This window comes from Triticum aestivum, chromosome 4A (genome assembly GCF_018294505.1).
Source record: "Triticum aestivum cultivar Chinese Spring chromosome 4A, IWGSC CS RefSeq v2.1, whole genome shotgun sequence".
Taxonomy (NCBI): Eukaryota; Viridiplantae; Streptophyta; class Magnoliopsida; order Poales; family Poaceae; genus Triticum; species Triticum aestivum.
Window position 1 is genome coordinate 668,687,369 of NC_057803.1, and position 15,357 is coordinate 668,702,725.

The window sequence follows — 15,357 nt, forward strand, 5'->3', positions numbered from 1 at the left end:
GCTCTGGTGCCCTCGGAGACGTCGTGCTTGGCCAGCTCGCCGGAGAAGACGAGGCGGCAGCCATGGCCGGGCGGATGGAAGAAACCTAGACGACTAGGGGAAAGAGGAGGAGACGAGGCGAGGTCTTACCACCGGGGAGAAGCCTAGTATGGCGGAGGAAGTACGCCGGCGTCGAGGGAGTTGGCCTACGGCGCGTTGAAGAGGAGTTGGGCGGCGGCACTGTGAGCAGGCGGCGGCGCGGTTTCCTTTCCTCCTCAAATCCACGCGTCCCCCCTCGAGGGCTCTGAACCGCGTGGAAAGGAGGTATAGGAGGGGGTCGGAGGGGGTTGGGCCGCCGAAACCCCGTGTACCAAACGGGCCCTCGAGGTTTTGCGGGGTTTCTGGGCCACGCGAGGAAATTCCCTTCAAAACCCTCTCGACCCTCTTCTACCAAACGAGGCCTTATTGTGTACATCCTATCGAATTAATAAAATAAGAGGGTTTTACCTCGAGAGCGAGGGTCTGAACCTGGGTACTGTATTTCCTATTTCCCATCTGGCTTTATCTGGCTAGTCTCGATACCCTACCAAAGGGTCTGCCGGAATCCAAACTGACAACGGCGCACCATGCACGGGTCGTTCTTCCCAGAACCGAGATCCATATGGGATTTGACATCAACTGTGTTGCCTTTCCTCTATGTCAGATTTTTGCTTTCGGGAGATCCCCATAGGGCAGATCGAGTTGTCAACACCTATGAGTCAGGCAAGGATCTCTTGTTTGGAATCCACCGAATTCACCGGGACCTTCCCCTATTTTGTGTCACTTTGTGGGATTTCGAACGTCCAGACCAGTCCAACACATGTACCGGTTTGCGAATGAATAGGTGATCAACGTTGGAGTTCCCCTAAATCATACCTAGGGATTTTTGCCGACGTGATAGGACCAATGATGTAGGAAAGGTGCCTTCATTTGGAAAGAGTCAAGTAACCGCGGCGAAGCACGCATGGATGCAGGATCCAGCTTGCCTGCTCCCACCCCATGCTCCCATCCGTGCTCCCACTTCATCCTACGGCTGTTTTTTTCCTTTTTCCTCCTCACCCCCCCCCCCCCCTCCCCCTCCGGCGGAATTTGACGGGATGGGCCCAGGCCTTATTTTGTTCCGATCAAATCAAACCACGTACGCGGGAGAACAGATAGGCGCACACCCGGGGCGCAAGCAAGTCTTCGTCCATGGATGCATGCACCGGGGGTGGTGGAGCTGCCGGCCGACTGGACGGACTTGATTGTTTATCAACCAAGTGGTACATGTTGGTATTCACAGCATTTTTTTTATGCATACATCAGCACACTCGCTAGACCAAGTGCGCTATATGCTATATTTTTAACGTGCCCTCTTGTGCCACATTAAATAAAACACCTAAAAACATTGTGCAGCTACAGTGAGAGGTATATCTCGCAGTTTCTATGAAATTGCTGGGTCTTGTTCAAAGCACTGGACGGCGCGTGGGCAGGTCTGGACGATGAACCTCGTGGGTAACACGAAGGGGTGTGAAACGTTTGTACCAAATTTCTTTGTTCTTCCAGAAGCACGATCGTGGGAGCAGATCTGAACAAAAAACACTCACAGTACTACAACGTAGGAGAGGATCGGTGATATGCGACCGATGATGCAAAATGGTGTTGGGTATCCAGCAACAGAACAGCTTTCCAATTTGCTTTGCCAGACGTGAGAGATGATGACAAGCGGTGCGGCTTCTCACCAAACCCAGACTTTTTGATCGTGAGCGTCCCTATCCCACACGGTCCGGGCCGTTCATGCATGCTCCCTTTCCGTGGAACGGAATGGGACGCCGGCGATGTTTACTTTGCTTGTGCTGTGTTCGAAAGTACCCTACCGTAACTCCGTAAGCGGTAGCAAGTTGACAGAAAGGTTTGAAACGTTCCAACCTATTCAAGGCGGCCGTGGCAGACGGCCAGACCCATGTCATTCTCTCTTGCTCTCCACTATATATAGTGCACCAGCTCTGTCTCCGGTCCAACACACACAAGGGGAACTCACCAGCTCCACGACCAGAGGAGCCGACACCCAACCCAGTACCAACGCGCTCCGAGCACACCAAGACAACATGCGTCCATCTCAGGACCTCCGGCTGGCCGTGCTCCTCCTTTTGTCAGCCTCCGTCCTCCTCCCCACAGCCAGAGCCCAGCAGGAAACCGAGGAGGAGGAGGAGTTCAGCTACTCGCTGGACGCAGAGAATGGGCCGGCGCACTGGGGCGACATCAAGGAGGAGTGGTCCGCGTGCGGCAAGGGCAACATGCAGTCGCCCATCGACCTCGCCAGCCCGCGCGTCTCCCTCGTGCGCGGCCTCGGCTACCTCAACCACTCCTACGCCCCAGCCAACGCCACCATCGTCAACCGCGGCCACGACATCATGCTCAAGTTCGAGGGCGACGCCGGGAGCGTCTCCATCGGTGGCACGCCCTACTTCCTCCGGCAGTTGCACTGGCACTCCCCCACGGAGCACAGTGTCAACGGCCGCCGGTACGACATGGAGCTACACATGTTCCATGAGAGCACCGAGGGCAAGGCCGCCGTCATCGGCATCTTCTACGAAATCGGTGCCCACGACGCCTTCCTGCACAAGGTGCCTCTCTTTTCTTTCTTGCTTCTTTTCTTTAGTTAACCAACCAGGATTAATTAAGCTTGATTAACTAAAGCAAACACGGCAGCATGGGACTTAACTTAATTATAAGTAAGCTTAACTAACAACAACATGGCAACATGGGACTAATTCTAATCTTGTACTACGAACGCAGCTGGAGCCATACCTGGAAATGATAGCGGATCGGAAGGACAGGGAGGAGAAGATGGGGATGATGGACCCGAGGGGCGCCCGGGGCAAGGCCAGCGTCTACTACCGCTACCTGGGCTCCCTCACCACCCCGCCCTGCTCAGAAGGGGTCATCTGGACCATAGTCAAGAGGGTACGTCCCGTTTCATTCATTCACCGTCACACATCACCTTGCATCATACACAACTACCAACTAACAACTATCAGTAAAATATTTCATTTCTGTCCATCACATGACACACTACTTGCAACTGTCAAACAAAAGAATTCGTTTCTGGAACTTAGCAGTTGGCACGGAGCTACCGGTTCGATCTATCTACAGATCCTTTGATTCGTTATTCACAAAGAATCTTCCCACCGGTTTCGTCATTCCCTCACTTCGGATTGATTGGAATTTAGATCAGTGGAACGCACACGCCAGCTAGCTAGATGTGTGCACACGTCCTATTGTACGCCATGCATTGCTTGGTTGGTGAATAAGGATGGAATTGATATATATTTCATGTTACTGAAACTTTTCTTTTCCTATGACTGGTTGAATTTGCAGGTGCGCACTGTGTCGAGGCACCAGCTGGAGCTTCTTAGGGAGGCTGTTCATGATGTAAGTTTTTTTCCCTTCTGTTTCTCTAATCCTTTTCATGAAAGAGAAGTCTTGCTATTCTCCTCGTGCATTCAACTCTTGTCTTTCAGCACTTTACATCGGATGGTAGACCTTAACCGTGGACCGCTAGAAATTCCACAGCGGCATGAAAGCCGCCTTTAATTTCGTCTATCTCCACCCATGGACTCGAAATTTTTTGGACTGATTTTCCTTCAACCCTACATGCAGGACATGGAGAAGAACGCGAGGCCCCGTCAGGAGGTGAACAGCAGAGATATCAGCATGTTCCGGCCTTTTGAGCAAAATAGACATTGATTACTAGTGTTGGTCCTTTGGCTAATTAGTCTGGTGCTTCAGCTATTTTTTATGTATATGGTTATATCATTTTTGTACGTAGTAGTTATTTCCATCCACTTTCAAACTTTCTATACGGCTACTGAATAATAAATGAACACGACCAGTTCATGTCCATGCATATCTTGATGTTTTTTTTTTTGCGGGAATGCATATCTTGATGCTGACATCTTGGGATCTACCAGATCATCTATACGATTGTTGTTGGGATTTGATTATGGTTTTGTACCTCCAAATGAAATAAAGCCATCCATGGCTAATTCTTGTGTTACCCATATTCATCGTGGCCAAAATACCGTGAGTCACTTTATGGCCAATTTTGGCAGAACACAGCATAGTCTTGTTTGGCCTGGCTCCGGTCCGAAGAACGTCTAGACTTTTTTTTTAACAAACATCTCCCACTTTATACTCATGACTGTAATCCCTTAATTTTGAGTAACACAAATTATTTCGCCGAAAAAAAAAGATCCAACCATCTGGTGGTAGCCTGGTGGTGTCCCCTTGAAGAATCATGAAAGGACTAGTGTAGGCCTGAGAGGATTATCCTGTTGCAACCGTTGCTAGAGCTCAAGAAAGGCTAAGGAGCTGTTCGGGAAGCCTCCAGCTCCGCCAGATTCAAAGATCCACAGAGTACCTATTTCCTAGCTCCGTAAATTTAAACTGTGGCTCCGGCTGCTCCAGGAGCGGAGTTATGGAGTGGGAGGGACTCCGAACAGGCCCTAAGTTTGAATATTCCTGAATATTGTCAACATAATATTGATTCCTGGATCCATTTGGCTATTTGTTTTTGTAATGATCAGGTACTCAAGTTGACTATGGCTCTTAATATAAACGGAGTACTCAACTAAACAAGAGGGGTGTCGACCTCACCTGTTGTTGTCTCTGGTACGATGATGATGAGAGATAAGAGCATCTCCAGCCGTTCGGCCCCCCAAGGCGCCGAAAAACTGCGACCTGGGGGCGAGCCGGCGCTAGTTCGGCCCCTGGGGGCGGCCTAGCTCCCAGCGACACCCCCAGGCGCCGCCCCCCAGCCACGACAAATTCAAACGTAGTTCATTCCCGCGCCCAAAATAGACGCCACAATCCGGCGATCAAGCGCCCAGTAGATCGGCGATCGGATGAAAAATTCGGCGTACAAAAAGCAGAAAGGATGGATGGCAAAGCATCAGGCGGCGAGGTCGGCCTCCGGCGTCGGCGGAGTCGGTGTGCGCGGGCTTGACGGGGTCTCTGTGCTTGGCGGCGTGGCTTTTGTGCTGCGGGCAGTCACTACACCACACACTAGAATTCCCTACCGATGTCTGTTGGGAAAAATTCACTATTGCCGACTCACAGTTGGCCAAAAAAACTTCTAACAGACTATGGGTCAGGGAATGTATATACAGTGACCCGAAGTCGGTCGGGAATGCTACATAATACGCCTTCCACCAGTCGGTCGGGAATTCTCCCACGGCCCACAGACCATCGGTCGGGAAATAACCCCGACCAACACTCGGACGCTAAAGGGCCTCGCGCGCGAATTGCTAAATCTTTAGCGCCAAAAGGCCCAACAACCCGCGAATTTTTTTCCCGCAAAGCAGCTCCTTTCATTTGTCTAAAAAAAACTCCTTTCGTTCCCCACGAGAAGAGTCAGCCAAATCCCTAGCACCACGCTTCCAAATCCCGGAGGCCTGCCGTCGTTCTCCACGTCGTCCCACTGCCGCCCCACGCCGCCCAACTACCGCCCCAGAGCCGCCGCCGTCTCGTTCCCATCTCCCAACTCCGGTACGCTCCTGCTTACCATCTCGACCTCTGCTCTTTCGGCGGGTTGCTGCTTCTGATTTCTGCCATTTGATTCGTGCAGCTCGTCCGACCGCGCTGGTCGCGGATGCTGGGGCTTCTCGGCTCCCCGTCGTGGCCGCATCTGCCGCGGGACACCAGCGGCTGATTGGGTCACTGACCAACACCGAGGGGCTCAGGTTCGGCGTGGTGAGTGATTGGATTGTTCCTGTGTAGCAACCTCTTGGCTAGCAAGCGACTTTACTTAATAAGAGACATGCCCGAGTCCAGTTTGAACAAATATGCCTATGTGCGCTAAGAAGCATATTAACATGCGAACATACCTCACTTTGTAATATGGCCTCCTTTGACTTAATTTCTTCCAGTGTCAAGTTTGACTGTAGACCTTTTATCTCTGCGACATGATTTGTACTCAGCTACTAATGGTTGGTTACAACATTTGTGAAGGACCAGAGACCATGGCACCATATAGAACTTGCCAGATTCGGCCTCACTAGTAATGTTATTTTGTTCTGCAAGTTCTTCCTGTAGCTTGCTATTTGCTTTCTTCATTTCCTCAAGTTCTTCCCCATTTTGGAATGTCAACCTGATCTTGCCGAGCAAGATAGATTTTCTGCTTGCCATACTCCTTGAAGGGTATTTGACCACTGTCAGCCAATGCATCCAGCCATTATTGATTTATACACTGTTTCTCATGATTTTGTTGTCATATTTAGAAATGCAGCATTATGCATTGTGTCATCATTACTGCCTTTTTCACGAACTTGGATAGAGCTACACTTGTACATGCGACCTGACTTGCATTTCTCTCCTTTTTTCTGCAGGTAGCACAGAGGACAACTGTTGGTAGCATTGAGCTGACGAAGAGAAGTGGCAGATTTTTTGCTACGACACCTTAGTGCATAAGGTGTGTGGAGTGTTGTATATTTTTGCTTTTAGTATATGATTTCTTGATGTGGTGCCTTTGAGTCTGGCTGTTATCTTAGTGTATTACTAGCATATCTCCCAGCCAATATAGCGTGTGACCAAGAATTGAAGTTTGCCACTGATTCTTATATTGTCTAATTTGGTTGGTTATTAGGAATTTAGGATTCTTGCTCCATGTACTGCTATACGTGTGAGTTTTGCAGGTGGATGCATTGGTTCTGCTAGGACAAATATAGATGGACTAGTTCTTAAAGCAAGTGATATTGAAAAAAGTAAGTGTTCTGTATGATTCTTTAATGTTTTGTATTTTCAGAGATGTAGTCATATAGTGTCTTTTGCAGGAGGAACTCCTAGCTCACAATATGGTTCCAATTCTCGACAAGTAATGAACTATTTCCACATCTTTTCATTGCATCATCAATCCATCTTGCATGCAATAACTCTATTTCAATGTTATTGTCTAATAGAACTCAAGAGATGAAGCTGAGGAAGATAAAGATGGTGATGAAGATGATGAAGAGCTCTTTGTTCATAGAAGAGTCATTGCAAAGCCCCCTGCAAGAAGCTCATCAGCCCATGAAGATGAAAGCCTTGTAATCTACTCATCCTTACATATATATTTAAATTCTATTTTGTATTCATGTTTCTAAAACAATCATTGATTCAGATTGGTATGGATGTGCTTCTATATGCATGGACTGGTCCTGAAACTCCTGTTGCTAAGGCAACAATTATCTCACTTGACCCAGACACTATTGTGGGCGGAGAGCCTCTTGGACCAGCAACTTATGAGGTTCTTGTCGATGTTGCGATTAGAAGGGATGCTACGGTGCCTTATGAATATGACGGTTTACAAATAATCGCTGATGCTGTCAGAAGGTCCATTGCATGGCCATCTAGCAAGGTAATCACCAACAATGTATGTTTTGTCCACTTGCCTCGAATTGTTTGACGTGTGATACTGACTCGCGATCACTTTGCTAGATGAAGCCCTACAAGCCAGGGGCATCTTCCTCATCCCGCCATTAAGGTACTGTACAAGAGATGCTTCTTGGTGCTTCCTTGCTCCAAATACACAAGTAGGAGATGTGCAAGTGTACGGTAGATTCAGTCTTTATGTATCTTATACCAACTGAACACAAGTAGGAGATGTGCACAAGTGTACGGTAGATTCAATCTTTATGTATCTCAAAATACACAAGTAGGATATGTGCAAGTGAATGGTCAGGTGCAACCTAAGTCTTGGATCCTAAAGTAGTCATGCAATTTTTTTAGTTCTGCCACTAGCAATAAATTAGATTCATGTCCATATAGTACATTGTATCCTGTTTCCGAGTCCTGATTCATGTCCATAAAGTAGTCGTACACAATTGATCAGTAAGTATCAGAAAAAACCTAGTATTTATAATATGCACGTACATACAGATTAATAAGTAGTGTACATATCTTTAGTAATTGTGCAGATGCCAGTTAAGCCTTTATATATTGCAAAAGAAATGTGTAACCTGCTTCTATGTTTGAGCTATTAATTCTAAATCTCTGACATATTTTTCCTTGTATGGCCTGAACAGTAAAGCAAATATTGGTCATTAGCACAACTCATCTTTATTTCTCTTATGCATAACCTGTTGGTTTCATAGGTTTTGGCTCTTACCTATGAAGATTTGTAATGTGCAGTACATATGCTTCTCTGAAAGTAATGGCTTAATTCTATACCTATACTAATTCTAGACTTCCAAGAAATTACCACGTTAATTAGAAATTAGGAGTCGTTAATCTGGTGGAACCAAGTTATTACGGTCTAGATCAATCCTCGAAATCAATCAATGAGTGTTTTTTTACAAGCCTCCAGATTAATCCATAAAACATTGCACGTAATGCTAAAGGTATGTGCTATACCATTTAAAAAAAGGTATGTGCTATACGGGCAACAAGTTCAATATGGTTTTTAGAAAAGGAAAGTCCAATCTGGTTTTTAGAAAAGGCAAGTCCAATCTGGTTTTTAGAAAAGACAAGTTCAATATAGTACTTATTCACAATGAAAACATATTTACCCTTTTTTACAGTAAGCTATGTTACATTACTATTTCACAAAGAATAAGTTTCGGCTCTAGGAGACTCAGTTTGTAAATATACAAAAGGAGAGCAATATTGACATGTTTATTTTTTCCCAATTTTATAGTAACATGCTTTCATGTATACTATGTTTCCTTTCATTAACATTGTCACGTGGAATATAAAAACACAATTATGTCATGTACATACTCTACAGGTGTGTATTCCTTCCAAATATGTTAATTCAAATATTAAATGAAGCTTCACACTTTGCAGTAGCATAAACAAGGTCACCTAACCTTACAAAATGTTTTCATGTCTGCTATAGGTTGTAGTTGGCAGTGGATCATTCATCATTGTTCATGACTCCATTGTAGGCGTAGTTCGTCACCCTGATATTTACATATAAGATTATATACTCTATACTTTATGAATTACGATGAGCCGTAATTTATTTTGCAGAGTAATTTTGAAAATTATATTTACATGTTCTCTGTTATCCCCTCTTCATGGAGAAGTAGCTAATTTCTAATGAATATTGCATGCAGCAACATGTTAATAGAAGTTCAAGGAACATACATCTACCTAAAATAGGCTAGCCCGTGCACATGCACGGGTTGACGACTAGTTAATCTAATTTGTGGCACTGAAGTCATATGTAGTTCTCTTATGCTTTTCTAAATATAATAGTTAGGCACACTGCAGTCTTTTCCACCCCAGAGAAAAAAAAACTGGTGGTCTTCTCTAGAAAAATAACTATCTGAGTCTGTACCTAGATGTGTTGCTTCCAGTAATTGGGTGTATGCTAAACTGCGCATATTGCTCCTATTTCTTGAAATATATTCCATGGTCATCTGGCATTGATGCTTTATTATGTCCAACACAACAGTACAGATTTTAATTAGAACATGTTTTTGCATTATTTAGGACTTGCCCTATTTTTTATAATACTAAAACACCACTGCCATTGATGCTTTATACAATTATTATTTTCACCATTCTCTATGAATACATGAATTCACCGGTGACTTTTTATCCTTTAGGAAAGACGTACAAACGGACCAGGAAGGAACCATGAAGATGGCAGTTCGTGTTCGCCAGGCATTTTGTGTGTAATGGAGCAAATACATTGTCTATATCATTTTGTGAACCTATATGGCGTCTTGTCATCTGTGTATTCTGTGTAATGGAGAAAACAATGAATTGGTCTGACATGCATCTATCATTTTGTAACATATTGGGTGTTTCGGTGACTCGAGCATATAAATGTTGGATGGCTTATGAGAATGAATTGCTTTTTTTATCCTTCTTTGCTCATGATTTAATTCTTTTGTGAGTACATGCAAGTTAGTTAACTTGATTGATATTGTGTTGTAAATGAGATATGCAACTTGATTGACAATGTACAAGGCAGATGGGAAATATATAGGTATTTGATATTATTGCTCAGCTAAACAAAATGTCGATGAACAGTTGGTTGGGAAAAGAAAAATAGCGTCCCATTGTCGGTCGGCAAAGGTTCATACTAGGCCAACGACAAGTCGGTTGGCAAAAATGACACCATCGAACTGTTGGTCGGGAAAGATTCATAGCAAGCCTAGCAGAATGTCGGTCGGCAAAGATGTCACTGTCAAACAGTCGGTTGGGAAAAGTTCTACGGCAGTACCAATGAAAAATCGGTCGGGAAAGGTACACGGTAGTGCCAATAGAAAGTCGGTCGGCAATGCCCTTTATCGCCATCGAACTGTCAGTCAGCAAAGATATGTCGGTCGGCAAAAGGCTTTCCCGTCTGGACTTTCCCCAACAAGCACCGTCGGTCGGCAATTATTATTCCCGACCGACTGTCTGTCGGCGAATCCCGTTTTTTCGACCAACTTATCTGTCAGTGATGTAGTGCTGTGGTGTAGTGAGTATCGGCGGCAACATCGGTCGGGCTTGCCGGCAGCGTCGACGTGTGCGTGGGCGTGGGCGTCGTCGTCGAAAGAAGCTGGTCTAGGATGAGGCCAACATGCGCTCTGTACCACGCCTTGACCGCCTCGTCGGTGCTCTAGAGCATGTCTGCCCCGCCCAGCAGGAACACCAGGTCGGTGTTCCTCTTCTTCGCGGCGACGTTGGTCCGGAGTAGGACGCGTACGCGGGCGGTGAGTAGTTGTATGGAGGGTACTGCACGCCGGTGAAGGCGGGCGAGGGCGTGCACTGGGCCGGGTGTCCATGGGGGAAAGTGACCTTTGTGTTGAACCCACCGTACACCGCCCCCGTCGGCATAGCCCGGCGATCCCCATGGCTGCGGCGACGGAGACCCGACACCTTGATGGCCCCTGGGCGCGTACTGCACGTGGTTGCCGGGGGGGGGGGGGGGGGGGTTCATCATCCCTGCGCGAGCCGCCTCGGCCTCGGCCTGGTCCGCCGAAGCGGCAGCCGCAGCCGCGCATGCCGCGTTGTCGCGGGCCTTCTTGGCGAGGGCCCTGTTCCGCCGGTCGGCGGTGACAGCCTCCCGCCGCTGCACTTCTACCCTCCAATCGGCGTTCGTCATGCCCGGCGGCTTGGACGGCGGCGCCCTCGGCTTCCTCTGCTTCGTCTGGGCGACGGAGGCGGTCGCGGTTGCCGCGGCGCGGGGGACGGCGTACTTCTTCGGTGCCATGGCGGGCGGCTGGGAGGCGAGCGGGAGGCAGATTGGCGGGAGGAAAGGAGGAAATGGGAGGGAAGTGGGGAAAAACGGGAAGAAACGGCGGGAAGAGGCGCTCGACTCGCCGACAAGGCGGACCCACGCGCCCTTTTCGCTTGTGCCGGCGCCACAGGCGCCCCCCAGGGCGCCGGGTTCTGCCTGGGTCCGCCGGCACCAGTTTCGGCCCGAGCCGGTGAAAAACGGGCTTCTGGGGGGCGACTGGGCCGTTTTTTCGGTGCCGGCGCGGCAAAAACGCCTGGGGAGGGCCTGTTGGGGCCGCGGCTGAAGATGCTCTAAGACTTGTGCGCCATGTGCCATGGCCGCCGGCGTGAATTAATTCAACTTTCTCAACAGTTCAATCTCGTAGAAAATAACACAGAAGAATTGAGCATCCAATGCAATTATTGATAGCCCTTTGCAGATCAGCAGTTGGTACTTTCGGGTTTTGAATGACAAACACAAGGTCCTGAACTTTCTCATTCTGGGGGTTGGTGATTGACAGATTGAAAGTCCTGCCTAGGGTAATCAGTGACGCAGAATAACGTTTAATCAGCCAACGCGCGTCAAATTATTCGTCATGGGCGTTCACATGATTGATAGGTACAAAAAGGTTGGGTGAAACCGAATGCATTGCCGGAAGTGTGTTAAAATGAGAGTGTGAACGGACCAACGTAAGATATTTGAAAGTTACTAAATTTTCTGGTCTCCGGGCACCATTAACAGTGTTGTCTTGTCTAACCCATATATGCTTGGCTTCCCCGTTCACTGAATTTTTCTTTTGAAAAGAAGGATCACCCCTGCCTTTACATCAAAACGATATATGCAACCATCTTTATTAATTATTCAATAGAGCCTGACAAAATGAATACAAAGATCAACGCAGAACCCCTATCTAGGCGAAGAAAGTCCCTGCACCTACAAGTATAAAGATGTGTCGGGTCCGCATCAACAGACATCATCTAATCCAGTGGCCTCAAAAGGCCGATGGCGTGGGAAGCTAGGAGTACCAGCCAGTCTAGGCGTCCCACAACTCGCACCGCATGCACATGCTAGCTCTAGGATCCGCCATAGCTATCTTTCGTCATCATGTCTTTAGGAGGAATCATTGCATAGATCTTGCGAGTCACATTTGCTGTTGACGTCACCATGACGCCAAACAGCGCCACCAGCCTGCGCTCGTCCATCGAACCGCGTCAAGCGTTGATACTCCACTGCTCCACGCCGCGAAATCCACTGTCTTCAATGTGGCCGATGCAACACCCCTGTCTAGAGAATACTAGAGCAGAAGACAGAGGTTCAAATAGATGCATATTTCATTTCAACATAGATGGATAAGAAAATGCATCAAAAGCTCTTTTTTTAGCATTCATTGTATGTGCTTATATGGTGTGTTAAAACGTATATGGCACGGTTAAGTTATTGCAGAAAGAACATCACGGCTGTAAACACAAAACATTGTAGATGAACTATCTAAATGGTTCAAAAAATACAAAGAAAATTATCGTCAGACATGGATAGATCATTGTCGTCGGTGGTGGACTGATCATGTGATGTCCAGTCTCGGCGGTTTGAGGTGTGGATGGCGGCCTTCGACGGCCGCAACAAGAAGATTATGGTACGCAATGATGCGTCTGCAAGCGCGACCTGTATCCATAGGCACGACGCCCGTGGGTGCATGTGGCGCTATGGGTGCTCGCCGGCGGCACAAAGGGGTTCGTCCAGTAAAAGGGCGCTGGCCATCGCACGAGGAGGTTTGTCGCACCTGCAAACGCGTCTGAAGCTATGGAGTTCGGGGCAAACCGGCGGTTCCCCGTTGGCATTTACTACAGAGGAAGTGGCTCTCACGATTTGCTGGATGCTGCAGTGTAACTCGCGTCAATGTGGAGTGGTGGTGGCTAGATCTGCGCCGAGACACCGAAGGCCCCTTGACATCCATGGTGGAGGTCTAAGGTGGGAAGACGTCTCACCGATCTGCTAGTGCCTTGTTGGCCTGACGTGGAGTAAGGCAAAGGCGATTTCCAAAGGTGGGAAGACGTCTCACCAAGATGCTGATTGGAACACTGCTTCATGTCCGGAGCGAAAACTCTTGTCCTGACCTTTATTGATCGGGCTTGGCAGCGACAAACTCGCGTCATTATCATGTTGAAAGCATTGTCTACTTGGTATTGTGCTGGTCTTCATCGGCTAGTCTTGGAACCATGATGAAAATCGTTGTCAACACCACATGGGGCGACGATGGTGCGAGGACCTTTATCCCTTCATAAAGGCGTTGCTGTGGAAGAAGTCAACTTTGTCCTAGGTGTTCATTACATATCTGGTATTGGTTTAGACTAGGTAACTTTGTTATGTGCTTCGTGCAATAATTAACGAAAAAGGTATGTTGCAAAGGCTAGTGGTTTAACCTCCTTTTCAATAAAATAATGATATTCTAGATATGGACAGAATCCCCAAAACAAATTTCAGCACAGATTTTTTCTAACATTGCTAAAAATTCTTTAATACTTTTGGCACAAATTATTTATATTAATTTATAGCTGGTTTCGCTGAATTGTTTATTTAGGCATATAGTAATATAACTTAAACTGCAAGCTTTCCAGCGTGAAGTGTTAGAATAAATCCGAGGCATATCGCCGATCATCCGAGGACCAAGCAATCACACAAGCACAACACCGAGATTTGTTAACGAGGTTCACCGACATGGCTACATCCCCGGGGCCTGACTATGGGCGCTCCTCCCCATGATACCGCTACAATACCGCACCCGGTCGCCCTGGACACCGGCACATGCCGCCGGCTTCCCCTGCGTTCCGATGCTATTATGTTGGCATAGGTTACATCGTGTGTCTACCCCCGTATATAAGAGAGGCCTAGGATATAAGTGTCCTACTAGGACACGACTCCACATCCTATGTAAACACGATACAACTACAAGTCCAACTATAACCTACTCCCTCCATCCGTGAATAAGTGTACTTCTAGCTTTTGTCTTAAGTCAAAGTTTTGAAATTTTGACCAACTATATACAAAAGAGTGATAACATATATGACATCAAATTGATATATTATGAAAGTACATTTCAAAATAGATCTAGTGATATTAAGTTAGTGTCATAAATGCTAGTACTTTTCCCTATAAAGTTGGTCAAACAAAAGCTAGAAGTACACTTATTCGTGGACGGAGGGAGTACCTTGTACACTATATTCGACACAACTCTAACAAACTCCACCTTGGCGAATATACTCCACCACCCTGGATTTGTCCATGCGTCAAACTTCCATGTACATTGGACTTGAGCTTATCCCATGAGTACCTCTGCTACTCCAAAGACTCCATGCGACTCCACCTGCAACTTGTAGTCTCTTCTTTTCTTGACCATAGTCAACACTCGAGCAAAATTAAGTTCCTTGTTACTCTAGCTTGTGCTCCCAACTTCCAGAGTATCAGTCCAACGCCATCACACTGATCGCTGACCTGCGTGAAAGTGAACAACTCACATATTGGGTGTCAGACATAAGAGTTACCTGAACTCAACATCACCGCTCCTTTCTTGACCGTCTGTCTGAAACTTGAAGGAAATTCACCATTGCTTCTAGTCATCCCGAGTCAAATTCACAGTTGTCTCACCACATGTATGACCACCAGAGCCCTGGCCCGTCTCCATGTCCCGTGCGTACCGCACGCCTCGCCGCTATTACCGCGTTGAGCCTCCACTGTCCCGGTCGAGTCTCAAGGGTCGCAAAACCACACCACTCAACCCCCACTGCAGAGTACCACCGAACATCACCGACCGATGACGAGTTTCACGCTTTCATCAGACCACTGGGCTCTAGTCCGAACTGCATGTCACTCGCTTTTTCCCGCCGCTGAATAGGCTTCGATTCTCTGGATCCAAACACTGTAGCCCCTCAATCCAGCACTGAGTGAAGTCTTCCAGACTCCAGCTCCATCTTCAACATGACTCCATGGTGGATGATCAGTCCACCCCGCGCTCCGTCGACTTCAAGCTCACATATGCACCGTCTTGAATCAACCCCGCGCCATAGTCTTGTCGAAGCCACACAAGCCCTCGGGGCCTGCGCCACGTGTTTCCACGCCCAGAAGTCGGTCACTATCAGCATCACGCTCCTATGTCGCTGTCGCCGATCCCA

At 47.4% G+C, this 15,357-nt stretch overlaps 1 protein-coding gene and 1 long non-coding RNA gene across 4 annotated transcripts; both read left to right on the plus strand.

The window, feature by feature from the left end:
* Nucleotides 1-2,024: 2,024 nt before the first annotated feature.
* LOC123082998 (alpha carbonic anhydrase 7) lies at nt 2,025-3,901 on the plus strand. 2 transcript variants are annotated; one of them, XM_044505166.1, is made up of 4 exons: nt 2,025-2,624; nt 2,797-2,964; nt 3,379-3,432; nt 3,661-3,901. In XM_044505166.1, the coding sequence occupies exons 1-4, from the start codon at nt 2,106-2,108 to the stop codon at nt 3,745-3,747; spliced, it is 828 nt and encodes a 275-aa protein (XP_044361101.1). In that variant the 5' UTR covers nt 2,025-2,105; the 3' UTR covers nt 3,748-3,901. The 2 variants fall into 2 exon arrangements, with proteins under 2 accessions (XP_044361101.1, XP_044361100.1); XM_044505165.1 differs by having other exon boundaries at nt 3,379-3,901.
* Nucleotides 3,902-5,417: 1,516 nt separating this feature from the next.
* LOC123082999 (uncharacterized) lies at nt 5,418-9,810 on the plus strand. Of its 2 annotated transcripts, XR_006439181.1 has the most exons (9): nt 5,418-5,547; nt 5,627-5,751; nt 6,387-6,469; nt 6,644-6,761; nt 6,831-6,871; nt 6,957-7,082; nt 7,157-7,393; nt 7,474-7,519; nt 9,588-9,810. It is a non-coding gene; the product is annotated as an uncharacterized lncRNA (long non-coding RNA). The 2 variants fall into 2 exon arrangements; XR_006439180.1 differs by having other exon boundaries at nt 6,387-6,761.
* Nucleotides 9,811-15,357: the final 5,547 nt, after the last annotated feature.